This window comes from Brassica napus, chromosome A4 (genome assembly GCF_020379485.1).
Source record: "Brassica napus cultivar Da-Ae chromosome A4, Da-Ae, whole genome shotgun sequence".
In the NCBI taxonomy this organism is placed as follows: domain Eukaryota; kingdom Viridiplantae; phylum Streptophyta; class Magnoliopsida; order Brassicales; family Brassicaceae; genus Brassica; species Brassica napus.
In genome coordinates, this window is record NC_063437.1 from 11,070,284 (window position 1) to 11,097,818 (window position 27,535).

The 27,535-nt window shown below is 34.0% G+C and overlaps 4 protein-coding genes and 1 long non-coding RNA gene across 5 annotated transcripts; 1 reads left to right on the forward strand and 4 right to left on the reverse strand.

Annotated features, from left to right (window-relative positions):
• Positions 1-616: 616 nt before the first annotated feature.
• Positions 617-1,096, reverse strand: LOC125607959 (mitochondrial import receptor subunit TOM7-1-like). The gene has a single exon (XM_048777538.1). The coding sequence runs from the start codon at positions 1,018-1,020 to the stop codon at positions 835-837; it is 186 nt and encodes a 61-aa protein (XP_048633495.1). The 5' UTR covers positions 1,021-1,096; the 3' UTR covers positions 617-834.
• A 10,771-nt stretch (positions 1,097-11,867) lies between these two features.
• LOC125608180 lies at positions 11,868-13,938 on the reverse strand. Its single transcript, XM_048778143.1, has 2 exons — positions 12,632-13,938; positions 11,868-12,522 (listed from the first exon to the last, which is right to left on the reverse strand). Exons 1-2 carry the CDS (start codon positions 13,936-13,938, stop codon positions 11,868-11,870), a joined length of 1,962 nt encoding a protein of 653 aa, XP_048634100.1.
• A 1,924-nt stretch (positions 13,939-15,862) lies between these two features.
• On the reverse strand, positions 15,863-18,353 carry LOC106449721 (cytochrome P450 705A22-like). The gene is made up of 2 exons (XM_013891431.3): positions 16,891-18,353; positions 15,863-16,814 (listed from the first exon to the last, which is right to left on the reverse strand). The coding sequence occupies exons 1-2, from the start codon at positions 17,797-17,799 to the stop codon at positions 16,179-16,181; spliced, it is 1,545 nt and encodes a 514-aa protein (XP_013746885.2). The 5' UTR covers positions 17,800-18,353; the 3' UTR covers positions 15,863-16,178.
• A 133-nt stretch (positions 18,354-18,486) lies between these two features.
• Positions 18,487-19,804, forward strand: LOC125607960. The gene is made up of 3 exons (XR_007339010.1): positions 18,487-18,849; positions 18,945-19,066; positions 19,317-19,804. It is a non-coding gene; the product is annotated as an uncharacterized LOC125607960 (long non-coding RNA).
• Positions 19,805-25,792: 5,988 nt separating this feature from the next.
• On the reverse strand, positions 25,793-27,322 carry LOC106448418. The gene has a single exon (XM_013890305.3). The coding sequence runs from the start codon at positions 26,969-26,971 to the stop codon at positions 25,832-25,834; it is 1,140 nt and encodes a 379-aa protein (XP_013745759.2). The 5' UTR covers positions 26,972-27,322; the 3' UTR covers positions 25,793-25,831.
• Between the last annotated feature and the right edge of the window lie 213 nt (positions 27,323-27,535).

Below are 27,535 nucleotides of genomic sequence, written 5' to 3' on the forward strand. Positions count from 1 at the left end.
TTCAGAAGATGTTTTGTAAAGATGGTACAAGACATAATGAGAAACAACATAAATAAACTTTCAATTCTTAATCAAAAGCATTGATCTGAACGATAATATTGACAAAAGAGAATATCGGATTGGAAGATGATGATCAGGAGAATATGGTAGTGGTTATTAACCAAAAAAAAATAACTTATAGGTTTTCATGCCTCGTTATAAAATATATATATATTTACATGTTTCTACTTATGATCGGTTTTGTTCGGTTTATTCGGTTTAATTGGTTATAAACCAAACCATATCTATATCCTACGGTTTTTTTATAAAATCACATTCATTCGGTTTGTATGGTATATACCAAAACCAAACCATATGTTATTGATAAACCAAACCGAATTGGTACGATCTAAACCAAACCGAGCAAGACAATTGAAATTTCGGATCGTAATTTTTCATTGGTTTAATTGGGTTGTTGAGTCTTGGCCTTTTATAATCGGACCACAGTGCATTTCTCTGATGGGTATAGAGGAAGAGATGGTTGAGATGTTGCAAATAGGTTTGGCTTGTGGTAACTTGAAGCCACAAGATCGACATAATTCAGCAGATGTGTTTGCAAAGATGATACAAGACATAATGAGAAACAACATAAATAAACTTTCAATTCTTAATCAAAAGCATTACTGGTTCTTGCTAAATGAACATTATCATAAGCTAACTGATTCCATACAGACAAGAACCATAGAGAAAGCATTTGAAAACTTAGTTACTGAACATAAAGAAGATCTAACGAGAAGATCGGACAGGATTGATTGATCTGGTTTTGACGAAGATGATGATGGTGAAACAGGAGGATCAGACAGGGCTAAGGAGTTGGAAGAGATGTGGCTTAGGATCGGAGTTCATGCCGATGACGATGATGAGAGGGATGAAGCCGTAGTGAGTCGCGACTTTGGCCTTCTTCAGAGACCAATTGGTCCATTCCTTGAGGAGCTCCAAAGCTCCCCTCGATCCTTTCCCTTTTCCTTTGAGCGATTCCATGGATTCCGATCTTAGAGGTTCTCTTCTCTGTCAAAAGTCTATAGAGATGCGCGTCTGCGGAGATTTTTTTTTCTTTTTTTTGATATCCTTCTTTAGAGCTATGCGTAGTCCAGAGAAGCCGATATTGACACTAAGCCCACAAGGCCACAATTAAACATCACAAGCCCAACTACATTCGGCCGTATTTAAAACACACATAATAGACAATTTTTTTACAATACAAAACCTGATAATGGTTAGTTTCCTTTTATTTTTTGAACCAAAAAAACAAAAAGGTTATTTTCCTTTTATTTATCAAAGTCGGTTTGTTACGGAAAATTCGAGTATTATAAAAAGAGAGGTGGTCAAGGCTCTTAGTTCTAAAGCAGAGAGTAGAATTAAAACCCTTAACTATTCTGATTCAAACCCATTCGTTGTGTTGTGAAGATATGGCAGAACGCAAAGTCCTAAACAAGAATTATCCGGCAGACTTTGATCCGAAGAAGATACCTCGCCTCCTGAAACCGAAGAACCATCAGAAAAAGAATCGATTTATGCTTCCGGTGCCTGCTCGTTGCAACAAGTGTGGTAATTACATGTCGGAGGGCACCAAATTCAATAGACGTGTAGAACAAGTCACCGAAGAAACATACCTAGGGATTGAAATTTATAGGTTCTACTTCAAGTGCACAAACTGTTCCACCGAGCTGACCATTAAAACCGATCCAAGGAACTGTGGTTATCTTCTCTTCGCATAACCTTGCAGAAGAATCCAACAAAGGACGAGGAGGAGAAGTGATTCGTACGTTTCGATATTGCTCGTTTTTTTTGTATAATATTTTATTTAGTTTCTTTTTCTCTAGCTAGCTAGCTAGGTTTGTTGGATTTTAGCATGCTAAATTGTTTGGAATCTTAAGCTACAAGAATTTTAATGTCTGTGCCTCTTGAGGAAGAAGTAACGGCAACAGGTATATGTTGATACCATAGGTTTAAATTTTTGTGAATGTGAGATTTTAAGAAAGCAAAGTTTTGCTAAAGTTTGGACATTCAAATCAAGCCGTTAGCATAAACTGGTACACACAAAGTTCTTAAATCTAGCATCACTTGCATACTTTCTAAGTTTATGTTTCACGTTAGCTAGATACCAATCGAGATGAGTAACTAACACAAGACGAACGTGCATAGAGTCAATAAGGGTTCGCTCTACTTAAGCCCAAGGGTCGCTCTGTTTCAGCCACTCTAAAACCTCTCAAGTCAAGAAGTGAGAGCTTCTCAACTTCAACTTTGGCGTTATAAAACACCAATCTATTGTCGTTCTTACGGTTTGTTCTCTTCTTTTTTTTTTTTCGAACCCAAGGTTATGATATTTATCAAACAAATAACAAAACTTGTTTGGTGGTAACGTTGACATGCTCGTGTGTTGTTCATGTACAAAACAGACAAAGCAAAGTACAAGGCTACTGGCCTGCAAGAAACTGGACGAAAAAGTATGACATGGGCTAACAAACAAAACATTTGTTTGCTTCAGCAACAAGTTATTTTTTTAAGCCGTACTCTTGTCTTGTTCTTAACTTCAAATAATAAGTTCAAATGTGTCCTGTGTATTGAATTCAAGCAGATATCATCAAGTTACATGGTGGGATCTGGATCCGGTTTCACGTCGAACTCGCTCTTGTTGACCAAGCGCCAAGAGAAATCATAATGTTCATAACTATTATCTTTACTTATAATCGATGGAATTGGCTAAAGTTTTCTACTTTAGCTTGATTATCTCATCTAGTTGTAGCACCCTTCGAATTATAAGCGTTATTGACTGTGACATGGAAAAAGAAGAAGAGAACGATGTGAAGATGATCACATGCAAAAAAAAGCTTATGTTCTGGAATTGCCGTGGCTTGTGGGGAAGGAGAGAGATGAAGTGATTTGATATGTTTTGATTTAGATGGTTAAAATTATGTTAATTTAGTTTGATTGGTTTTAGGGAGAATTTGCTCAATATACAAAACAAAAATGGAAATTAAGCATATGCCATTGATTCTGACCTATTTAATAAACTAACATTTATGCTAAAGTTTTATCGGTTATACCCTCTTTACTTGCAGGTACCCGGTTAAGAAGAAAAGTAACGTCGATGAGAGGAGAGAAACATGAGTTAATGATCACTATTAATAATGAAATTACATGAAGTCACTTATATCACATGCATAGTTACCGCACATTTAATTGACATGTAAAACAAACGGATAAAAACGTAATATTTTCTAAGAGAGGTATATTCTATTTAGGTTACATGCATAGTTACGTCACCAATTTATTTACCATATGCAGAAAGACAACACATTTGTCAAATAGAATGGAAAACAAATATACAGTATAATAAGTAACTTCAAATAGAACATAATCATATAGATAATGAAAATATAATATATATAACACAACATACGTAAATAATGAAACACCGAATTTTCCTATACCCAAACCCCTACTTAGTAAATCTAAACCTTAGGTAGGATCCTATAAACCCAAATACAATCTATAAATTAAAATTGAAATCATATTTACTTGTTCAATAAATAATACATAGTATGGATCTTATATAAAATAGTATATAAATGTATGTTCTATTTACATTAGTTGAGCATCATATGTAAAATAGTATAAAAATAAATAAGAGCATTTATTGATGAAAATAACATCTTTGAACTAGACATGATCCTAACATTTGTGAAACATTCGGATGAAATTAAATTTATATTACAAACAATCATATATAAAGAAAATAATATAGAGAAACGTAAAGAATAGACCACTATATTTAATAGTATAGTAATCTTACATAAATAACTGCAATAAAGAATACATACTATACTATAATACCGCCGAATATAGTATAGTCTGCAACTTCATCTTCTTCACTTTTTTTCCAGATATAATGATTCTCCTCTATTATGTTTTGTTTCCACCCACCTCGATTCTACAATCTAGAGACATCGCGCTTGTATAGTTGTCCGAGTCTTTTTCGTTGTCTTTGCTTCATCTTATTTGGGTATCGTTACCATAGTAGCCGTTGTTGAGAGGTTTCCAGATATGAAGAAGAAAATGATAATATGTGAATAGAAGGTAAACCACGACTTAGTAAGAAATTTGTTAATTATAATTTTTAGATAATTATTTAATATGTATTTAGCAGCAGGTTTCTTCGGTTACATAGAAGGGTAAAAGTGTATTATTATATAATATATACCGTGTACTCTAGCAGATCTTATTATATAAAGTTTGGTTCTTCAAAGTTGCTAATTAACATGATCGCGACACATTGCAATTATATATTTTAAGATTGTGACATTTGTTAATCTATCTCATAATTAACAATATATATACTAAGATATTAACAAAAAATAATTTTATTAAAAACTAATTAAAATAGTATTTAATAGTAATTTTCCTTTTTAAAAATCCTAATGAAAAGATAATTGCAAAAAACTATTTGATAATAATTTTCCTTATAATATTGTGATATGTGTTTAAATATATAATGATTAAACATATATATATGTATATAATAAGATAATAAAAACGAATTTTAATAAAAAAAATACTTTTAAAAATTATTTAATAGAATTTTTTTTAATATTTAGTAGTAATTATTTTAGAGGTTTTCTTTTTACAAAATCCTAAAAAAAAATTGAAAACCATTTATTTAATAGAATTTTCCTTTTCTAAAAGTTTAGTTCTTCAAAATTTTAATTAACATGATCGCGACACATGACAAATATATATTTTAAGAATGTGATATGTGTTAATATATCTCATAATTAAAAAAATATGTATTAATATATTAACAAAAACGAATTTTATTAAAAAGTAATTAAAATATTATTTAATAGTAATTTTCCTTTTTTTAAATCCTAATCAAAAGATAATTGCAAAAGACTATTTGATAACAAATTTCCTTATAATATTGTGACATGTGTTTAAATATATAATAATTAAAAATATATATAATAAGATAATAAAACGAATTTAGATAAAAAATATTTAAAAGTAAAAATATTTTAAAGAGATGCATATGTATATATATAATGTTTGTTTTAAGAGATACTAAAGAGAGGAAATTACAAAAGAAAAATATTAACTTTTAAGAAAAAATGTTAAAAAAGCCTAATTGTAAAATCCTACAAGTACAAAAAATTATTTAGTACAAAAAATGAATAAAAACTAGCTTTTAAATAAATAATATTATTTTTTAAAAGCCTAATTAAAAAAATAAAAGTACTCTTATTATTATCTTATAATTAACTAAATTTCCTTTTTAATAGATAATTTTGTATGTTAAAAAAGTATGACAAAAAATAGCTACAAATATTTCACATCTATATTTAGTTTTAAGCTTCTACATATTATTTTTACAAAACACAATAATATTTACATGAAGAGTATTACCTCGGTATTTTCTTTTTAATTTCTTGATACAACTCAACTTTTTTTTATCCTTATTACAATCTTATGATGCTAACATAATTTTATATTTTGATGTTGTTATCGTATATGAGTATGTGTGAATATAATGAATATGTGTTTGTATGTATAAGACAAAATGTATCCTTTATATACTAAAGCGCAAGTCGCATCACCAATCTAAATTTGACATGTGGAAAATCTATTTTAAAAAAAAAAAAATTGAAAAATACAAAAAAGTAAAACACGTTATCAAAACATGGAAGTTTGAAAATAAGACAAATAACCAACCTTTTACGACCCAATCAGGTAAAGCAATTTTTTTATGAATTTTTCTTTGCATCTCCTATTTTTCTGGAGTTTAAATTTAAACTAACACAAGTCATTTAACAATGCTCTGATTGACATGTGTCATTTACAGTTTCTAAAAAAGGTAACCTTTTGTTTTCAAAATAATTAATTAAATACATTCAGAATTTTCAGCAATCGGGTAAACCTAAAAAACAAATAAAACAACCGCAAAATCCCTTGCATACTTTTTTGAAACTGCAAAATCTAAATCCCTGAATTTTCTCAGATCACCACGTCCAAAAGTGAACATAACATCATAACTTCTATATCATGGCAGTTTCAAACTGTTTATTATTATGTATGTATATATAACTTTCAGTCAACTAATTTATTTCTATTCGCTCTTTTTTTTTGCCACAGTTTCATCTTCCTCCTCGAATTGTTTTTTTCTTTTGGGTTTTGAATGTAACAAAAGAAAACAGTTACATGTTTATATTTTTCCTAAAAAAATCCAGATTCAATGTTACCTTTTTGTTGGTAATTGATTCAATGTTTTCTTCTTCTTAACTTAATGCTCTCTTCTTCTTTTTTGCATGATTCACAATAAAGATACCAATGGAGTTTTCTCCTGATTCAGAGCTTAGCTCTTCCAGAAAAATGGGAAATCAAAAGCATTGTCAAGGTAATAGTAAGTATATATGGCTATATTATATAACGTATATTGGATGTAGATTACTTCTTTCTCTTTCTTTGACAAAAAGGATTTGACTATTTACAAATATGTGTTTCTTTCATTGGTTTATGCTTAAGAAGACCAAGGGACAACAGATTTAGATGTGTATACAGAGATTCCAAACACCAGACCTTAACTCGATTTGAAATACTAACGTGAGTATTTGACAATTTTTTCAGCTTACCAGAATTTGTTTTGGTGTTTTAAAGCTTCCTCTCCAAAAAATTAGGTTTATAATGGTTATAGAGAAAAAGAAAACCTGGGCCATATTACCACTGAGGAACGTGAATATAGTTTTTGGTGCTGTGGTGGGAACTACCGAACATGATTAAGGTCAATTGTTCAAGTAAATTTATGGATAATGAAAGTTGTTATATTTTCCTTGGTACAATATGTATATTTATGGGTTTTAGTAGAAGAAGTAAGTTTGTATTTAGACAAAAAAAAGTAAGTTTATAAAAGTGTGGATGATAAAGCTAATTAGTTCTGTAACATGTACATAGAAAACAAAAACGGAACAAATGTCAATGTGATTTTAATTTGTATATCACCAAGTTCTGAAATTAATCCCAGTTATTTTATTTTGACAAACAAATTTATTATATCCCTTATAAGTACAAAGAAATTGCATATTTTATGTTTTATAGTTTGTCAATATCTAAATAAAAATTTCACTATCTTTTATGGATTTGTTATGATATATTAATAAGAAGTTAAATTTCTTTTTGATACCTTATGGAAAGCTAAAACATAAATATATCTAAACTTATTTTCATTCAGAACTATTTATATCTATCTTCAGATTTAATACTCTAACTTAAATTTGACTCAAAATAGTGTTTTCGAATTTAGAATGTAATACTATTAAACATTATATGAAGACGAAGAAACAACAAGGTCGCACAAATAGAGTTAAGAAATGAGACCATGTGTAGAAATACTAAAGTAATTGTTTTACCACTTTTATTTCGGTTGTTTCATTGTTATTGTTTTTTCATAGATTTATAGCCATGTGGCAAAAGAAAGACATCTTATGTTTCCCTTAAGAAATGTGAAGATGACATATCGGTGGTGCTGCTGGGACGCAATTGAGGTAATTGTTATGATTTTTCTCGATATATTATCCATAATTTATGTTTTATGTAAATATAAATTAACACTCTTCGGTATCTCTTGACACCCAATAAAAGTGGTATGACAATATACGTGGAGTTAATATATTTTTAACCCAAAGTGTATTGTCAATACAATACACGTTCAAAATATATGTTGAATTTATAAAAAATTAAGATTGTTTCCCGTACGTAGTACGGGATCAAACACTAGTAAATAATAAAGAGAATCTGTACTCCCTACACACCACTTTTCCCCTATTTGCACTCTATACCTTATATCCCTCCAATTTTCTTCCCCCCAACATTACCATTTTCCCCCCATTCAATGATATCTCAACTTTGTTAGTATATTTAGCTAATTTACTCAATAATAAAACACCAATCTATTGTCGTTCTTACGGTTTGTTCTCTTTTTTTTTTCGAACCCAAGGTTATGATATTTATCAAACAAATAACAAAACTTGTTTGGTGGTAACGTTGACATGCTCTTGTGTTGTTCATGTACAAAACAGTCAGAGCAAAGTACAAGGCTACTACAAGAAACTGGACGAAAAAGTATGACATGGGCTAACAAACAAAACATTTGTTTGCTTCAGCAACAAGTTATTTTCTTAAGCCGTACTCTTTTCTTGTTTTTAACTTCAAATAATAAGCTCAAATGTGTCCTTATTGTCCGTTTGTACGATATGTTTATGGTTTTTATTCCTTAAGAAGGGAGCTATAAGCTAAAGCATATGTTGACTTGTTCTAGTTAAGGCATTATGTTGTATGGTGACTTGTACAATTCATTATGAGGCATTATGTATAGGGAAGTTGACTCAGATATTATATATTTTAGAATTTATGACCAGAACCATACAAATCTTTTTTTTATTACTGGCATTTTTTAAATGCCAAGCATGCCCTTTATTCATGTTATGAGAAAAAAACGTATTTACGAGAATGCCATTACTTTTTAACGCCACGTAAGCAAAAATCCGGTGACACGTAGGAATACGCTTCCGTGTTTTCATTAAGTCAGCCGTAAAAGAATACGTCTTTCGTTACGGCTGGTATATGTATAAGTTTCGGCTGACTTATAATAAAATAGTTGACTTAGTAAAAAATGCTGATTTAAGACGATAAGTAAACCACGCGTAAGGGTTGAGTTATATGAATCTAGTTGAGTTATTGGACAACGGCTGTCTACAAAGTAGATAATGTACGGTCTTACCAGACCACACCAATTTGCTCTCAGCCAGTTTAGCAATCAATCCAACATGATACGTCTTCAGATTATCCCACACATCTATTCCAATTGCTTGTCTAAGTCGAGGGATCTCAGAAAAATGTCTATTCGTATTAATGCTTTTGTTTTCAAAAATAGAAGCTCCTTCAGGGTAACGTCTTGGAGGGTAATCCCTTGCTAGATCTTCGGAAACATCCATATGATCAAAAAAGACATATATAACATATCAATGATAAATCAGAAGAAATGCATAAAATAAACAAGCCACAAAACATAACTCAGCCATCATTACATAAATAAATCAGTCACAAAGAATACTAAATCAGTCACAATTACCATCTATAAATCAGTCGTTAAGGATCCTAAATCAGCCGTAACGAATACTAACTCAAACTCAGACAAAACATATATCTAACTCACAGCATTAATTATACTCACTCAAATACTTGAAAAACTCAGAGCAAAGCCTCGAAATATACCAGAGAATACGATTACGGAGATTTGAGGAGACAACCAATCTGAAGAAGAAGCTTACGGACACACGATTTCAGAGAAAACGCTTACGGAGACTAGAGAAGAAGATTACGGAGATTATTTCAGAGAAGCCGCTTTGCCGAGAAGAGTTGTAGTGAACACGATTTCGAAAACAGTTAGGGTTTAGTGGGAGAACAGTCTCGGAGAAGTTAATGATCGTCGTTTGATTTTCCTTCGTGTTAGGTGACGTGGTATCATTACTTCTGATATGGATTTTCAAATTAAAATTAATCACAACTAAAAAAAATAATAAAGGGCTTAAACAGTAATTTACTAGGGTTCTAAAAACACTTTAGTCATTTTCAAAAGATTTGTATTAGTCTAGTCATTACCTCACTTTTTTGTATTAGTATAGTCATTTTCTCTTATGTATATGGTGACTTGTACAATTTTTTTTTTTTTTGACTTGTACAATTCATTATGAGGCATACGGGGACTTGTTCTAGTCAAGGCATTATGTTGTACAATTCATCAATATTTGTACAACATAATGTTTATGGTTTGCCACTTTGTAAGAAAGAGATGTATACTAATGTAGTAGTAGTTTCTCCATATTGCAGACCTATCGCAGTAGTTTCACTTTATCGCAGTCATTTAGTGGGGTTTTCTTTATTTTTCTGACTAAAGTTATTAATTACCGAAACTAGTTTGATTACAAACCAAAGTAAAATAAAGCTGTCGAAAATAAAGGAGACCCAAAAAATGGAACATATACCGATGGAGCATGAACAAGAAATCATGGTTAGAGGAAGTAGAAATGTCACTATTAGTATGGAAGAGTAATGTCCGTAAGATGTATGCAAGAATGAATGAAAAAGTTGTTTGGTAAAATCAAGACTTAGCACAGCAAAAACAGAGAAACAAAGACAGAGAAAAGGAGAGGTAGAGAGTAAGAACGAGAAGAGATACAAACCTGAGCTAGAATTTCAACAGACACTGAGAAGAGGAAGTGACATCGTGCACGTATTGGCTGATAAGCTCAACAGAGTGTTCTACATGATGTGGGAAGTCTTGTAAAAGAGTTTGAGAAGAGTAATACTTGAGGAGAATAACATTGATTCCAATTATTATGTGAGCTGAACTTATACTTGTTGGTTAGTCATTAGGTTGTTATTCAGTTACTCGGGTTAGTTAGGAGTCGGTAAGGTTTGTTCAGCTGGTTCAACACTTAAGCTCCGGTTAGGCTTGTAAGCTCTTGGTTCATATAAAAGAGTATTAGAGCGAGAGAGTAGGTTAGACTCAGAGAGATCAGAGTGAGAAAGAAGAGATGACAGAGACTCCTTATTCATCACCACTTCCGGTTTGCGAGTGGTGTCCTTTGTTCTAGTGGATTTGCTAGACTGAGTCTAGCTCTAAGGATTAGTTCTCCACATCGGAGAGAAACCCTGGGTTATCAATCTTGTGTCTCTCTATTGCTTTCTTTACAGTTTTTAGATCGCTTAGGTTCTTGAGTGATTGCGAGGTTACAAACGAGTGATTTGATTCAGCTTTGAGAGGTTCGATTCATCCCGAGTTTTCAACAATTCCTTGAACCAGAAAGTGAATCAAGTTACAGCTCAATGTTGGTTCACTTTTTCGGGTGTAGTCAAATCTCTTCGGTCTTGTTAGCAGTTTAATATAGCAAGTGACTTGGAGGTTCAGTCTCTGCATTCTTTAATTTGCTTTGGGTTCAACCAGCAAGTGATCAGCTTATTGGATCTCACACATGCTGGAAACACTCTTTCTAAATCGTCAGTCTCTCATGTTAATCATCTCGCAGTGCAGACGATATGATTGTGTATATAATAAATGGTTGCATTGAAGCTTATTTGGCAGAAGAAAAGAGTAAAGCAAGGCTTTGAAATGAATCAAAGGTTATTGCACTTGAAAAGGAAGAGTATAAAGAGAATTGTTCTTCGTCCGAGTTCTTCATGCATAACTAACATCCAAAACGAGTTATCCGGCTTTAAACCAAAACATGATACTTTTTCGTACTGTCTGAATCTCTAAGCAAAGATTACTACATTATGCAATTATGTCTGATTCTTCGTTTATCGACCTTAATCTCCTCAGAACCAAATCTATCTTTGGAGTGTTTTTTGACAATATTAGCAACACACTACAAAGATGTCCAATCCTAAATTTTTCATCTAAATTTGTTTGACCCACATAAACCAAATTTGGTTAAACATAGAACATCACGAAACTAAAAGTAACAAATACTTAATTATACAACATAAAAAAGTTGAACAAATACAGAAAGACATCTCCTTGTACAAAAACCTACCTTGCCCATCACGACCCACATAAACCAAACCGGTTTTCTACATACACCTTCCCAAAAACCTACATTTAACCGGTTATCATATTTCACAAACAAAACCCACCAACTTCATTATCCGGTTAGCATATTTCACAAACAAAATGCACCAACTTCTTTAGCCGATTCTCATACATACAAAATTACACCATGAATTCAAAACCAAACGTACCGGTTCAGTTTGGTATGGTCCAACGCCAGACTGATCTTTCAGGCCTTTTTCTTACTGGTGGAACGTCTTCTGCTTGTTACCAACTTACTTGCCTTCGCTGATTTGTTGTGCGGTGGCGCTGTTGGCACTGGCTGGGCAACTGACGGCGCACGACTTCCAGGAGGAAACAGTCGTGGAACTTCAGAAGCTTCCGACCAATCAGAGACTCCCGGAAGTGGATTAAAATCAGCAGCGTAAGTTCCAAGATAATTCTCTGCGCTGTAACAGTCGTTTACATACTGCAAATGGTCACTATTAATCCTCCTGCTAACCGCCAGCACGTGCGAACACGGATACTTGACAAGTTGCAATATCCCACACGTGCAAATCCGGTCGTTGAGATGAACAACATATCGACTATATCCTCCGTCTTGCTTCGCAACCGCAACCTGAAACCTCACTCCGATTGGTTCTAATGGCAATACATCGTGCGTTCTAGAAGCTACATTGCAATCTTGAAGCTGTTTCATGACATATTTAGCAAACTTATCTCCTCTGTTCTTCAGTGATTCGTCGTGGCTTTCACGTCGAGATTTGAAACGCTCTGCCACGTGATCAAAAATTAGCAAGATACAGGTTGTGATGGGAAGATCACGAACTTTGTATATGAAACCGTAAGTCGCAAAAATCGTGTTTGCATTCTTGAAACCAAATCTTATCCCACCATCATCATGAGCCATAGACCATTTGTCTAACCATTTCCGAGCTTCTGGATTCATCTTTTCGGTTTTTTTTCAAGTAGTAATCAAAACTTGATCTGTACCTCGTGGTTCCAGACTTGTGAACAAACTCCGTCATCAGGTTGTTACGGAAAACATCGTAAAATTTGAGGCATAGATAACTAATACAGAACCGGTGTTGAGCCCACTGACACTGAGGCTCGTTATGAACTGCAACTATGTCGGGATCCGGACTTGTTATCAGACAAAGACCTTCTCTTTGCGTTACTTTCTTTCTGATGCACTCAAAGAACCAACGCCAAGAATCAGCTGCCAAACTTTTTTGGGTAATAATTGCAAATGTAAGTGGAAAGGACTTAGATCCAGTATCAACCCCCGTGGCAACCAACAACTTCCCACCGTACTTACCGCACAAGTCTACCGTATCCACCATGATCACCGGCATGCAGTGAGGAAACCCTTTGATTGATTGTTGAAATGCCCAAAACACAGAACGAAAGGATGCTTCTTTAGGATGATTAGGAAAATGATCGTATTGCCAATCCATTACCATCTTATTAGAGGAGCAAAGGGCAGCCATGAACTTGGGAAATACGCTAAAACACTTGTCCGCATCTCCCAAGATTGAAGTGATGGCTTTCTTTTTAGCTTCCCACATACTATCATGCGAGACTGTGTAGCTAAACTCTTCTTTCACCCACTTGATCAACTCCGAGATAGAGAGTGAAGGCTGAGCCTTTATTAGACATTCGATCTCCCCTGCCAAAAAGTCGGAGCCCACATTTGCTGGCTTACAAGTATGTACACCTTTGTATTCTGTTATTTCGAAGCCATTTCCATTCGTTTTAGCTGCCTTGAGATCCCATCCGCAGATCTTTGTGCACCTGAAATGAATTTTACTGGAATAATCATACACATCGTAGTCTCGTTGTCTTCTCTCAGAGTAGAGCTTCACTGCTTTCTTCAGCTCCTCTTGATCTCTAAAAAGCATCCCAACATACAACTCGCGTTCAGTAAGCCATGAACTAGACAAAATATATTGCTTTGAGACACAATTGCTGAGCTCTTTAGTTGGATCTGGCTTTTTCTTCATTGAATCTTTCTGCGCAGCCTCGTTATTACCGCAGTTTACGTCATCCGTACTATTATCCTCTTCAAGCCACCCGTTATTGTTATTCTCACGAGGGTTTCTCACATTGGCACTTTCATCTGCATCATTTTGCCGAGAACGCTTACGTGTCTGATGATTTGCTAATGGCGAACAATGAGAAACCGGTTTGACCTCTAAGTACAACTCCACACTGTTGATAGAAGAATGATAGCTTGGAACCTCAAGCATGATCTCAAGACTAGAATCATCCACGATGGGCAAACGCATATACTTCACCATTGGTTGTTGAACAATGAAGGGGTATCTACCAATCAAATCAATCTGAAACTTGGCCTATTCAAAGTTGTTAGATATTTGTTTAGTTTCCTTAATTTTGGTTATTCATATATTTTAATATAATTAAAATATCTCATTCAAAATCATTATAAAATATCTTGCCACAATTATGCCGATTTTAGGGTGTGTAGTTATGAATATTAATGTGTTAGACAAAAATATTATAGTGTATAGTATTTAAAAAAAAAAATATTCAACCTATAAATAATTTGGGTCTAAAGTTTTTTTGTTTTAAAACTATTGATATTTTGTTTTAATAATTTGAAGTATGTTGTAAAATTCATGAATATATGTTATTCTATATATGTAATTATTTTATTTTATAATTTATAAAATATTAGATAAATAGATTAAGTTATTTTATATTTATCTGTTTGTGTACTAATTAATTAATTATGAATATGAATTTGTATCTATAATATTAATTGAGAAGTGAATTTGCTTACTTGTCATCTTTTACATGATTTTAGGATAAGTCTTTCGTTTAATTAATAATATTATTTAAAATAATTTTCTCTGTGATTTTAAGATAAGTCTTTAGTTTAATTAATATTATTATTTAAAATAATTTTCTCTGTGATTTTAGGATAAGTCATCAATTTAATTTATATTATTATTTTTATTTTTATTTTAATATAAAGTGAAACCTCTATAAATTAATAATGTTGGGACTACACCATAACTATAATTATTTATTAATTTATAGAGATATTAATTTATCGATATACTATTTGAACTAATAATCAATTTGAAACTATAAAATTATATTATTTTATAGAGAATTTTAGTGTATATTAATTTATATAGTATTAATTTAGAGAGGTTATATTGTATATACTTATCATGATATTTAGGTATTTAATTAATAAATAAATATTAACTATTGGTATTAAAAATATCCACTGATAATATCATAATTACGTTTATCTTATACTCCCTCCGGATTTGAATATATGATGTTTAAGGTTGTGCACACATATTAAGAGAAATTAAATACTTACTTATATCAAATACTTTTTGGTTTTACTTTTAGTTAGTTTAAAGATTTATTTGAATCCCAATAAAATTCAACCACTTATATTTTTTACATTTTATTTTAAAAGCAAAATGCATTAATGAAAAGTAGAACATCATACATTTGTATACAAGAAAAAAAAACTAAAACATCATATATTCAAATCCGGAGGGAGTATTTAGTTTATGATTGTAGTGATTAATATTATGTTATGAATGCTATAAATGGTTTTAATAATTATCATTATATTGGGAATGACTAAGTTTCTTATTCATAACAACTTTAATGATTGAGCGTTTAGAAATAATTCCGGCCATATTAAATTTGTGTGTCTCTCAAACTTTTGTTGAAGTTAAAGAGTCCAACATTTTTTTATTCTGTATATCTTTACACAAAAACATAAAGATTGTGCATCCGCATTTTTTTCTTGGGTTTAGAAGTCATGCAGCAAATTAGTTTATCCATTTTCTTCACAGATTTTTTTGTTAGTAGTAACTTGGTTTTCAGATTTTACTATTGTACGATTCAGTTAATTGGATGTTAGATGCAGTATTTTTCTGAAAGTGAGTTTTTTAATAGTATATAGATTGGAGTTTGGAAGTATGCCAAGTTGAACACTCCCCCTTTGAATATATTTTATTAATATATATATATAATTTATTTATTAGATTAAGATAATTTAGCATAAATTTATATATATATATATTGGCTAAAAGCATTAAAAATATATTTTAAAATAAAAATAAATAATAAATAATAAAATGTGTTATTATCTGAAATATGTTTCAATCATAAATTTTTTTAAAAAATAAGAAACAGGAAAATACAAAATTAAATATTAATTAAATAAAAATTGAATGTTGTATAATAGAAAAATATATATTCAGTGATTTGAAAATTTTATTTATAAGATTAAATAAATATAGTATATAAATATTTAAAAAAAATATTTATAACATGTGCAAATTTCCAAAAAATGTTAATGAAAGAAAAGACATATTAAAATTTCTGAGAACATAAACAATAACTTACCAATGATAGTTAACTGATTATACCCGCATATGCGGGATAAACACCTAATATATAAATATTATAGAAATGTTATTTTTTATTCTTTAAATAAACCGCGACATGCTTCTCTTTTTTTTAGTGTTGCTAAAAAAAGTCATTAACCGCGACTCTTTAGATTGAGAATTAGAGAGTTTGGGTTTCGAGCAATAGGAGTGAGCTTAAGAGGATGAGCCATAGTCAAGGACAGTCCTACAATAGCCTCTTCCATGTTAATTTCCTCTTCTTTGAATCTCCATTCAAATCCCTGCACCATCACTCCTATTGCAGTTCCCATAAAAATATGAGATACATTTTCTCCAGGACAACCTCTTCTTCCACTTCCAAAAGGAATGTACTTAAGTGCTTGCTCTTTTCTCTCATCTTTCCATGTATCTAGAAACCTCTCTGGCTTAAACTCATCAGGATTTTCCCAGTAATTTGGATCTCTCATCAGAGCATAAGCATTAACCATTAGAGTTGTTTTCTCTGGTACATAGAACCCTCCTACCATACACCCTTCTTGGGAGAATCTCTCGAAGATAGGCTCCGGCGGGTGCAGTCTTAGACCTTCCTTGACCACTGCTTCCAAATAAGGGAGGTTTGGTAAATCTGTTTCTTGAATCAACCTTGTCGTCCCCACCACGGAATCGAGTTCCTCTCTCAGTCTCTCAAGAGTCTTGGGGCTTTTGATGATCTCTGCCAATATCCACGGTATTGGTATAGCCGGGGTGGTAGTGCCTGCAAATAAAAGATCCTGCAGATGCAAAACTTTTTCTTAAGCTAAGCAGTTTTATTTCTCAATGAAACCACCTTATGTAAGTAATATTTACCACACAAAACGACTTGATATGGTTCCTAGTGATCTTATACGATGCATTTTCGTCTCCATAAGCTGCCAACAACACATCCATCAAGTCCTTATCATGATGATGCTCTCCCTGCTTCTCTTCGTGTTCCACAAGAATCTTTTCGAGCAGCTCATTGAAGCTGTTTAAAATAACCTTCAATTCCTTTTTAAACAGTGAGAGAACAAGCTTCTGTAACCATGGGGGCAATAGGTTTGCCAGCATAATCGTCTTCGACAAGTCATCTAACTCAGTAGCTAATCCCTTGACACTCTCCATCACACCTTCCTCCTCTGGACAACACCTCCCCATGATCAACTTGCAGATGCTGTTGTTAGTGAGCGTAAACGCTTCCTCAAAGATCTCCACGGTCTCTTTATTCACTGCCTTCTCGAACAAGTTATTGTAAAACCTGTCTAGCTCATCAGCACGAATTCTTTGTGACCGCTTGAGAGCCTGAGGTCCTAGAAGGTTGGTGACAAGAACCTTCCTCATGAACTTCCAGTAATCTCCATTTGGAGCAGAGATGAAGCTGAAAGAGCCAGCGAAAAGGGAATCTTCCGTCGGTGGGAATCCGCGAGAGGAGATGTTAACGTCGTGTGCCCTAAAGATCTCATAAGCAACTGATGCTGAGGAGACAAGGACTATTGGGAGACTGAAGATGCGGAGATAGAGAATAGAACCATACTTGGAGGAGAGTTTCTGTAAAGATCTATGGATTAGAATAGAGAGAAGAATGTGAAGATGACCGATGATGGGTAGAGAAGGAGGACTAGGAGGCAAAGGAAAGTCCTTTGGCTTCCTGAAGAAGATAGTGTAACAGAGTAGTGAGAAGAAGCATAGGAAGATAAAGATGAAGCATTTCTGAAAGTCAAGGATGATTGTTGTCATCATTGCTCAAGTCAAAAGAAGAAAGATGATGCAGTGATTTTCAAGATCAAGAAGAATCGGTCTTGCAACAATCTCAGATTAAAGGACCCGTTTGTGAGGTGTAAATAGAGTATTCAAAATGCTGAGAAGACTTTCTTATTGACAAATGTTGCAGCTTACACCATATTCAGACAAGAGTACTGGAAAAATATCTTCAATAGATTTGGAATTAGAATATATCTTCAATAGATCTGGAATGTATCTTAAATAGATTTGGAATGAATATCTAAGAATTGGAAATTATCCTGATTTCCAAATACTCCTCTCAAGTTAGAGTGTGGAGATCTGTAACACCCAACTTGGGCGATAACACATCAAATAGTGGCTTCCCAAACGCCGTAGTTAGAATATCTGCGAGTTGGTCTTTAGTACGAACATGAAGAGTGCTGATTAACCTCATCCCAAACACTGTGACAATCTCGTTCTATGTGTTTCTTTCTTTCATGAATTAGCGCAGTGTCGGAAGCTTAAGGGAAAACTCCATCAAATATATTATGATTCATGACAAACCAAAGCCTTGTACGAACCAAAAGCATCTATATTAATAAAGTAGAAGAGAAAGGCTCCTCATGAAGCCACGTCATCCCTCCATGCTCTTTTTTCTGCCACGTGTCGACCAGGCACAGCCCCTCCTTTGCCTTTTGTTTTGAAATCTCGCTTCTCTGTTCTTATATTTTTTGTTTTGTGTTTCGAAACGCAGCCCGTTTTGCTACATCTCCAAATCATTTCTCTGGCCTTGGGCCATGCTTTCGTATATGTGGCGCGTCTTGCGTTTAGGGTTACATGTGCCTCTTGGATATTGCCGATCTACGCCATCCTCTTTCCATCGTCTCCGACTTCAGCTCCTCTCTGTAACGTCTTGCTTACTGACTTCGACTTCGATAACCCTTCCCTTCACAGCCAACGTTACGCTTAGCAATAATGTCAAGCAATAAAAGTGTCCTTCAATGGATCTTTCAATCTACGTACTGACTTCGCTTGACTATTCAGTATAAACATGTACCTCTTGAGAGCGTAAGCTTAATACTTTTCCCTTTCCGATTACAGAGCTTTTGTTATTTTTGAAACTAACCTTTTCATTATGGCAACTTGTCGAATCCATTTTGCAGATTTGAAGGATGCAAGCTGTCTAGAAAAAGTGGTAGACAAACTCATTCAATTTTGGGAAGCCTGGAATGTGAAGAAAAGGGGCTAACTGATGGGCATTGATATGCTTCTTATTGATTCAAAGGTACGACCTTAATCTTTTCACATTTTCAAAACAGGAAACTAGATTCACAAATAAAAAGTTATACATTGTGAGCCATCTTTAGTGCACTCTCCATTGCTGCAAGCTTTAAATGTGGCACATTGAAACCTATGCATTCGATTCTCTGTTTATGCAATGACAAATCTCATTACCTCTTTGATTATTTAACCATTGTTTTGCTTTTGGAGTAATTTTTAATGGAAACGTTTGTATTTGGTTGTCCTCTATTCAGATCCAGGTGCAAGATTCCTTCTTTTGAATCAGCCTTTCATTTATAAATTGGTGGACATGACATTGGCCTCACAAAAGTTTCTGTTGGTCTCACAAAACTATCATCCTCTAGAAGAATTGAAGCCTGGCAAAAGAGTCCAGGAGACAAAACTCTCTCCTGCTGAAGTAGCTAGGACTGCGGTTGAGGTTTGTACCTGAGAAATAATATGAGACCACTACTGTCAGAGTTTCGTATGAACTAGAATATTGTTTTGTTTCGCTATGAGATGCATTAGCTGAAGAGGAAGGCGGCAGGTCTAAGAAGACCACAAAGACTAGGTGGCCTACACCAGGCGTGAAAAAGTTTTATCATTCTCACTGTTATTTTTTGCATTTGAGCTTTTTTATGTTTTGAGTTTCATGAATAAGTACACGTTGAACAATTTTCTGAACCATATTTTGGGTTGTGTTGGTTTAGCGAATTTTATAGGAATTTAGGATATATCAGCATTTGGACGAGTTCACGAGTTGATTCTGCTTTTATGATTATCTGCATCATTGCCCTTAGTTGTTCAGAGCTGTTTTCTCAGCTTCAAGTCGGCATATTAGCAGAAGAAAACAACTAATTTGTATTTTACTTAACAAGTCATTTTTAAAATGTTATATAATGTTGCATAATTTTGGAGACCACCTGTTAAGCACGAAAAAACAGTGTGGAATCTGAAGAGGAAAGAACAAAATTTAATAGCAGCAATGAAAATGTGATTTATAACGAACAACATTAAATATCAACCTACATCTTTGCCTTAAAGAAGTAATAAGAACCTTCGTCATTGCAATTTTCGTCCTAACTCACCTTCCATCTCTTCCACCTCTGAGATGCTCAAGAGTCATAAGCTGTTGGTACCACCATCTATTTAGTATAGCTTTACGTTTACTAATGTAAGATGCAAATCAACAGCACATTATCTAGATGACCAGATTGCACACTTATTTTAACCCTCAACCGACAAATCTAAACAAACAGTTCTCAACCATTACAAACCTCAAATAGACATCCTCAGCTAAAAGAACAACATTATAACACAAAGTGGCATAAACAAAAAAATCCAAACAATGAATGAACATCTGTATATAGTTTTAATATTAGTACAACAAATCAAGATGAATAATCATTATTAATGAAAATATAATATAAATGGAAACAAATATATATATTACAAAACATCATTTATTGTTAAATATATATATATATATATATATATATATATATATATATATATATATATATTATTTGTGACATTATTGAAACTATTTATATATTACTTTAAAATATATATCTTTATGATTTTATCACATTATATTATATTTTAAATTGATTTAGCTTGGAAATGGATTAATTTACTATCGTAATTAAATTAATTATTGTAATAATATTAAAATTATACTCTTATAATATTTAAAAGTAATTGAAAGTAAATTTCCAAAAAATATAAAATATTTTTTTTGATTAATGAAATTAAAATATTGTTTGATTAATAAAATAAAAATACATTTTAATATAAAATAGTTTCAATGTAAACTCACCCGCCCGTAGGGCGGGCCAACCACTAGTACATAATAAAACGTACAAAAATTAAAATTAACAACTATCAACTCTTCAAACGTAAGAAGCACTATTTAAACTTTTCTTAAAACAACATTGTTTAAACTTTAGATGCAATTATCAAAACATAAAAACACTAATATTTACTAAATACCAAATATATATATATATATATTATACTAAGTATTTGAGTTAATTACTCATGTAATAAACAATTGTTGTCGGTATTCAATAATATCTTAATGTAATTTGGATATATATTAGGGACTAAGATTGGGTTTGGTAAAAGTTCTTTTTGGGATTTTATATTTTTGTTTTTTTCGGATATCTATTTGGGTTCTGTTCAGGTAAAACATGAAACCAAAAATACCGTAGAACAAGATCTATTTGGTATTTATGTTGGGTTTTGATCTTCTGATTCATTTATATCGGGTAGGATTGGTTCGAATTTTTGGATTCAGTTTATTTTCTCAACTCTAGTATTTTCTTATTCAACACAATAAACTCATCCTCGCAAATTTCCACTTTATTAATATTGAAAAAAAAATCCAATTAATATAAGAAACCAAAATACTATCAATAACGTCATAAAACGAGAAGTCTAAAACAACTGCATGAAAGAAATCACAAAAGCACCAATCTGATACCAATTACTCACGTTCTTCAGTCTCACCTGAAATAAAGACAAAGAAAGATAAATAAAGAATGAGTTACTGAGTGAATTTTTTTTTTTTTTGTCAGCAAACAAAGCAGATTCATGTAGACTCTGCATCCATATGGACGACAAACGACGGTTGCTTTCTTGCACTGCGTGCGAGACTGTCCGCCTTTGAGTTCTGTGTCCGTGGTATATGAATGATCTCTAAGCTGTTGAAACTCCTCTTTAAAACTTTTATGTCTTCCAAATAGTTTGCAAAGGCTGGCCACTCTTCTGGTTCCGACACCATCTTCACCAATTGAGCACTATCCGTTGCAAAAGTAACCCATGCTTGTCTAAGATTCCTCATACATTCCATTGCCCATATAAGGGCCTCTATCTCTGAGTGTAGTGGTGACTGACTCGCTCTCGTGTTCCTTGCTCCCATTAGTCCATCGTAGCCTTCCAGGGTACTATACCATCCTTGTCCTGAAAAACTATCCTCATTTTTCCAAGATCCGTCTGTAAAACACCATCTACCTGGTATACTCGTTATTATCGAAGATACATGAATTTGGGTGCGTTCCATGTCTTGAGTCTGAGAATTTTGTGCTTCCACCCAAAGTAACGATTCCGTTTCTGCCAGTTTGAGAGTATCTCTCGGGTCCATATCCAAATTGCTAAAAACTTTGTTGTTTCTACCTTTCCATATATACCAGAGAATCCAAGCAAATGAATGATCCTCCATTTCAGGAGAAACTCTCCAAAATAAATGATCCATATTGGTAAACAAAGATTGAGTGGGAAAAATATCTAGATTCATCGGGATCCGTGAAAGTGCCCAGACCTGAACTGCCGGTGGACATTCAAAAAACACATGATTAGCTGATTCCTCGGAAGCACCACATCGGTCACAAACAGTATCTCCTTGCATTCCTCTTGACCTCAAATTTTTCTTAACCGCTATGCATCCCGTCAATAGTTGCCATAAAAAATGTTTCAACTTGGGTGGGCAGCGTAACTTCCAACAAAACGCCTTCAAAGGTGTTATCGAAGGGCCAAACTGGGGTGGCATTATTTCTCTATCCGGATATACTCGTTCCACTTCATAACCAGATTTAACCGTGTATTTGCCATTGTTTGTAAAATGCCATCCATTCCGGTCTTCTAGATGAGATCTACTGATAGGAATACTTTGAATAATTTTCACATCTTGCGGATCCACTAGAGCCCGAATAACCTGTAGGTTCCATGATCGTGATGTTCCATCGATGAGAGCATCCACTGTTAGGTCCGGGTAAAGATTGTGTTGATTTTTATTTGCTGGTCTCGGGTGAGTGGATGGAAGCCAAGGAATGAAATATGAGATGTTAAACCCGAAATTCGTAGATTCATATTTATATAGCATTTGTAATACATATAAATATTACGATAATTTGATTTAGCCTAAAGCGGTTGAAAGTCTGGTTCAATGGAATCAATATTTTAGTTCAAGTCCCGTAAACAATGAAATTTTTAAGAATCAATTTGTAAATAAAAAAGGTCTAAACTAAAATGATGTTGTGAATAGTGTTTTCTCAAATTTGATTTTATAAACATATTTTTCTCAAAATGATGTATTATTAGAGAATGCTTTCCCTCATTTTTTTTTTATTTTTCCTCACAAAATGATGCACTATTGGAGATGGTGAGGAAATAAATAGTATCCTTTTTCTTTGGCATCTACCCATTTGGTTAGATTTGGTCAGACGAGATATCTTTAGAGGGACACTTCTATCTGAAAGTGTCTGATCTATATGGAAAAAAAAATTTATGGTCCTGCCCTCTTTTGCTTGTTGGCCCGTCCTACCATTCTCCCTTCAGGGAATATGATGCAGGCTCACAGCCAGTCCATCAGGCTCGTGGCCATATCCACTAGGTAGCAGTTCGTCTTGAAGCAGATAGATGGAATCCTCATGTCTCTCATACATGAGGATGCTCAAAGTTATCATTCCATCTTAGCATGTAAAACCGAGATGCTTCTGTTGCACACACATAATCTAATTGATTCAATACCAATGTGATCCTTAAGACTCCACCATAAACCACTAATATTGTCATTACCGATCCATGAGACATCGATTTGGCAAGTTAGGATTTGAGGTATCCAAAAGGGTACTGTTTCAGTAATTGTAGTATGAGCCGTGATCCTCGTCCACTTCCTCCTCCTTTTGGTTAGCCTTTCCTCAACTTTTTGTCTCAAGGGAAGCTAATTGGAGAGTGTTAGTCGGAGAGACGAATTTTCCATTAAAGAGTTTGTTGTCCCTCGCCTTCTAGATGTACCAACATATCCATGAGAATATGTTTAATAGGAATGGACACACAGCCATGGTTACGGGGGCATGTCCCCCCCCCAACTGATTTTTTTTGTTTTTTTTCCACTAATGGTTATTGAATGTCTCATGTTCCAAAATTAATCATAATGGAAAACATCATTGTGCCCCTGACTAATTAGCTTCCTACATCCATCCATGATGTCGAATTGTGGTTTCTGCGGAGCCGTCTCTTTTTTGTTTCAAAACAAAAAGTTTATATTTTTGTATTCATATGTACTCAGAAACATTATCGGCCCTGGGTATCCCCGAAAGATGCGTAGGAATTGTAAAAGATCTCTCCCCCAAAATCAAGAACGACCTCTTTTTTTTTTTAAACAGAACCTCAATACGTTCTTGTGGTCGGCAGAAGACATGCCAGGAATTAACATTGAAGTCACCTCCCACGAATTAAATATCGATCCGATTTTTAAACCCATAAATCAAGAACGACAAAAATTGGGACCCGAGCAAACCAAAGCATTCAGCGATGAAATCGAAAAACTTCCAGATTGGCTCGCCAACCCCATGGTGGTAAAAATATGGAAAATGGAAAGAGTGCATAGACTTCACTAACCTTAAACAGGCTGGTGGAGGCTACTACAGGACATGAACTTTTGTCGGTCATAGACGCTTTTTCTGGATACAAACAAATTCTGATGAACCCTAGAAAAAACGATATTTATCACACATCACGAAACCTACTATTATAAAGTGATGCCTTTCTACCTCAACTACGTCGGGGCCACCTACTAGGGGCTCGTAAATCGGATGTTCTCCAAGCAGCTGGGCAACACCATGTAAATATACATCGATGATATGCTAGTAAAATAATCCAAAGCCAAAGATCACATTTCCCAACTACAAGAGTTTTTCAACATCTTGAATAAATTACGAATTAAATGGAACCCAACCAAATGCTCTTTCAGAGTCGCATCAGGCGAGTTCTTTGGATATCTCTTAACAGACAGAGGAATCAAAGCAAGCCCGAAACAGTAGGAGACCTCATCGACACGCCTGCTCCGAGATCAACCCGCGAAGTCCAAATACTCACCGAAAAATAGCGTGTTGAATATCTTCATTTTGCGATTAACAGATAAATGCTTTCCATTTTACAAAGTCTTAAGGGGAACAAGAAGTTTCGGTGGAACGACGAGTGCGACACCGCGGTGTCCTGAAAACACTGAAGGCATACATCAGCGAACCTCCCATATTATTAAAACCCCTTGAAGGCGAAACCCTATACATCTACATACCGACCTCGAAATCTACCGTTAGCAGAGTCCTGATTCGCGAAGAAAATAACGAGAAAAGCCCGATATACTACTTCACTAATCGACGCCGAGACGATGTATATCCATCAATGGAAAAATTGGCACTGGCAGTTCTCATGGCTGCCTAAAGGATCAGACCGTATTTCCAATTTCTAGGATTATGCTGGATAAGTAATGGATGCCAAAAACTTGTGTTGAAAGTCTCTCCTTAAAAGTGAAACAAAGATTAGGTGGATAATTCGTAATGGTGTTGTAAGAATTAGGCTGGAATCTTTAATGGTGCAGCAAGGTTTAGGTTAATCCTAATAGTATAATAATGGTTTCACATAAGGTTGGAAGCTAAGGGTTTGTGCGGTATTTGGCTTGAGAAGAGGATTATTGTGAATGCAATCAAAGTCTACACTGAAAATTTAGATAAATAATGTCTAGCATATAAAAGAATAAAGAATATCCAACTATGATTAGTACGAGATATTTTAGGAAACCAAAACTAAATTATTCGGGTTTTGTTTGTTGGATTCAAAGTGTACAATATCCGACGTATTAAGAGATAGTAGAACGTTGACACTACAAGACAAAGAGGAAAAAAGAAGAGGATATAGAACCATGTGACAACAATTTAATATGTTTTGGAATAAGATGAAATTTTACATAACTAATAATTTTCTTTCATCTTTGGTTTTGTCTTTGATCTTCCAGTGTGATCTGATCTTCATTTAGACAAATACTTTCAAAATTGGAATAAAAAGGGAAACAAACATCTCTAGGCAAATAATAAGGCAAGCATTCTTGAGTCGTCTTTTGCAAATACTGAAACTTGTTGCTATTCGTGTTGTAGAGACCAAGGCGAGCGAAACCTGCCACTAATATGACGTCGTTACTCAGAAACCATAGGGGTTTTGCATATTTGTCTTCTATATCTGTAACTTGCACATCTTTTACATTAGCCCACGATTTTCCTGAACTGTTGTCTAAAACCCATAAATCATACCCTCCTCTCGAATTCGAATTCGAACAAAGTACAGCTAACTTTCCTTCGTAGCTGACCAAGTCTAGAGAAGAACCATCGCTCATTACATCTTCCGGCAACGGAAAGAAAGACCAAGTTTCGGTTTGCATACAAAACTGAATCACATTGTTTTTCCCAGTTAACCAATGCAAGAAACCGTACGATGATTCTGGCTTTTCTGATCTCCCGAGAAACTCGCCACTTGGTAGTTCTAAATCATTCAATCGCTTCCACGCATAAGTATCAGAATCAAAAACCTCACAATTGAGATTATAGAAACCCTCACTCGTCTTCCTTCTTTCCCACGGTAGTGGTTCAGAAACCCTAACGATCTTATAACGAAACGGGTTCGACTGAATCACCATCAAACCAATTGCAATAGTAAAATACCGGGTCTTCGGGTTTGGTATGATCCGGTATTGTTTTGTAGTCGGTTTACAAACAATGTAATCTGGTATTCTTCTCCCTCCTTTAAATTTATCATCAACACATAACAAAATCCCATGATGTGCATCACACGCTTCGATCTTTACACCTCCGGAAGGAAGAAACTCGAGGGAGATTCTTGGTTTTTCAGGAGCTTCTTCTTCGGCACCACCGAAGACAACAAATCCTGGGCGGCGATGCTTTTTATGATCTTGAATAAAATAGCCTAAAACAGAGTTGGTTTTATGGAGATGGTGATTGATGAAGTGGAACTCATAAGATCGTTTGTTGCATGCTTTGTTTAGTAGACGGAATTTTGAAATCTCCGTTGCAGGACAACATGACATGATATCTAGAATCAAGTCTTCGTTCATCGGAACCTTTGGGAAAAAAATCTTAGAAATTAATTATTTTTGGAACGATCGGAGCAGAGAAAAAAGATTCGTGTGTGAGAGGTTGGTGAAATTGTGATTTATTAGGCTCCCAATCCCATCCATAGCTCTGAATGTATATATAGAGAGAGGTTAAACTGGTTTGTTGCCAACCAAAGGACAAGGAGACTTGGGGTGAAAGGTTTCCTTTTCCTGATTGCGATTTCCCAAGAAAAAGGGAAGAACGAATAGTGTTTCCATTTATTGGTGTTTTATTTCTTTTTAGTTTTTGATAAAACGACAAGTCAGTCAGTCTTATAAATTTTAGAGGTCAGACAAATATTAAACTGGTTTGTCGGGCTACATGATGCCGCGGAAAATTAGATTACAGAGAATAATGGAGTTAAAAAAGTGGCAATACACTATTTTGAAAAACTATTTAGCACCACTTCTCCATCGGAGTTTGACAGGTTCCTCTTAGAGATAACAACACCGGGTATTATTCCTCAGATGAATCAACGATTATTGAGGATAGCGACCAAAGACGAGGTGAGAGAGGCTATGTTT

Coding starts and splice junctions, on each gene's coding strand:
- LOC106448418 (XM_013890305.3), bottom strand. CDS start 26,971: ATGAACGAAGACTTGATTCTAGATATCATGTCATGTTGTCCTGCAACG.
- LOC125607959 (XM_048777538.1), bottom strand. CDS start 1,020: ATGGAATCGCTCAAAGGAAAAGGGAAAGGATCGAGGGGAGCTTTGGAG.
- LOC125608180 (XM_048778143.1), bottom strand. CDS start 13,938: ATGGTGAAGTATATGCGTTTGCCCATCGTGGATGATTCTAGTCTTGAG. Junction 12,523..12,631: donor CACAAGTCTGGAACCACGAG/GTACAGATCAAG, acceptor TGGTGGGATAAG/ATTTGGTTTCAAGAATGCAA.
- LOC106449721 (XM_013891431.3), bottom strand. CDS start 17,799: ATGATGACAACAATCATCCTTGACTTTCAGAAATGCTTCATCTTTATC. Junction 16,815..16,890: donor ATATCAAGTCGTTTTGTGTG/GTAAATATTACT, acceptor TTGCATCTGCAG/GATCTTTTATTTGCAGGCAC.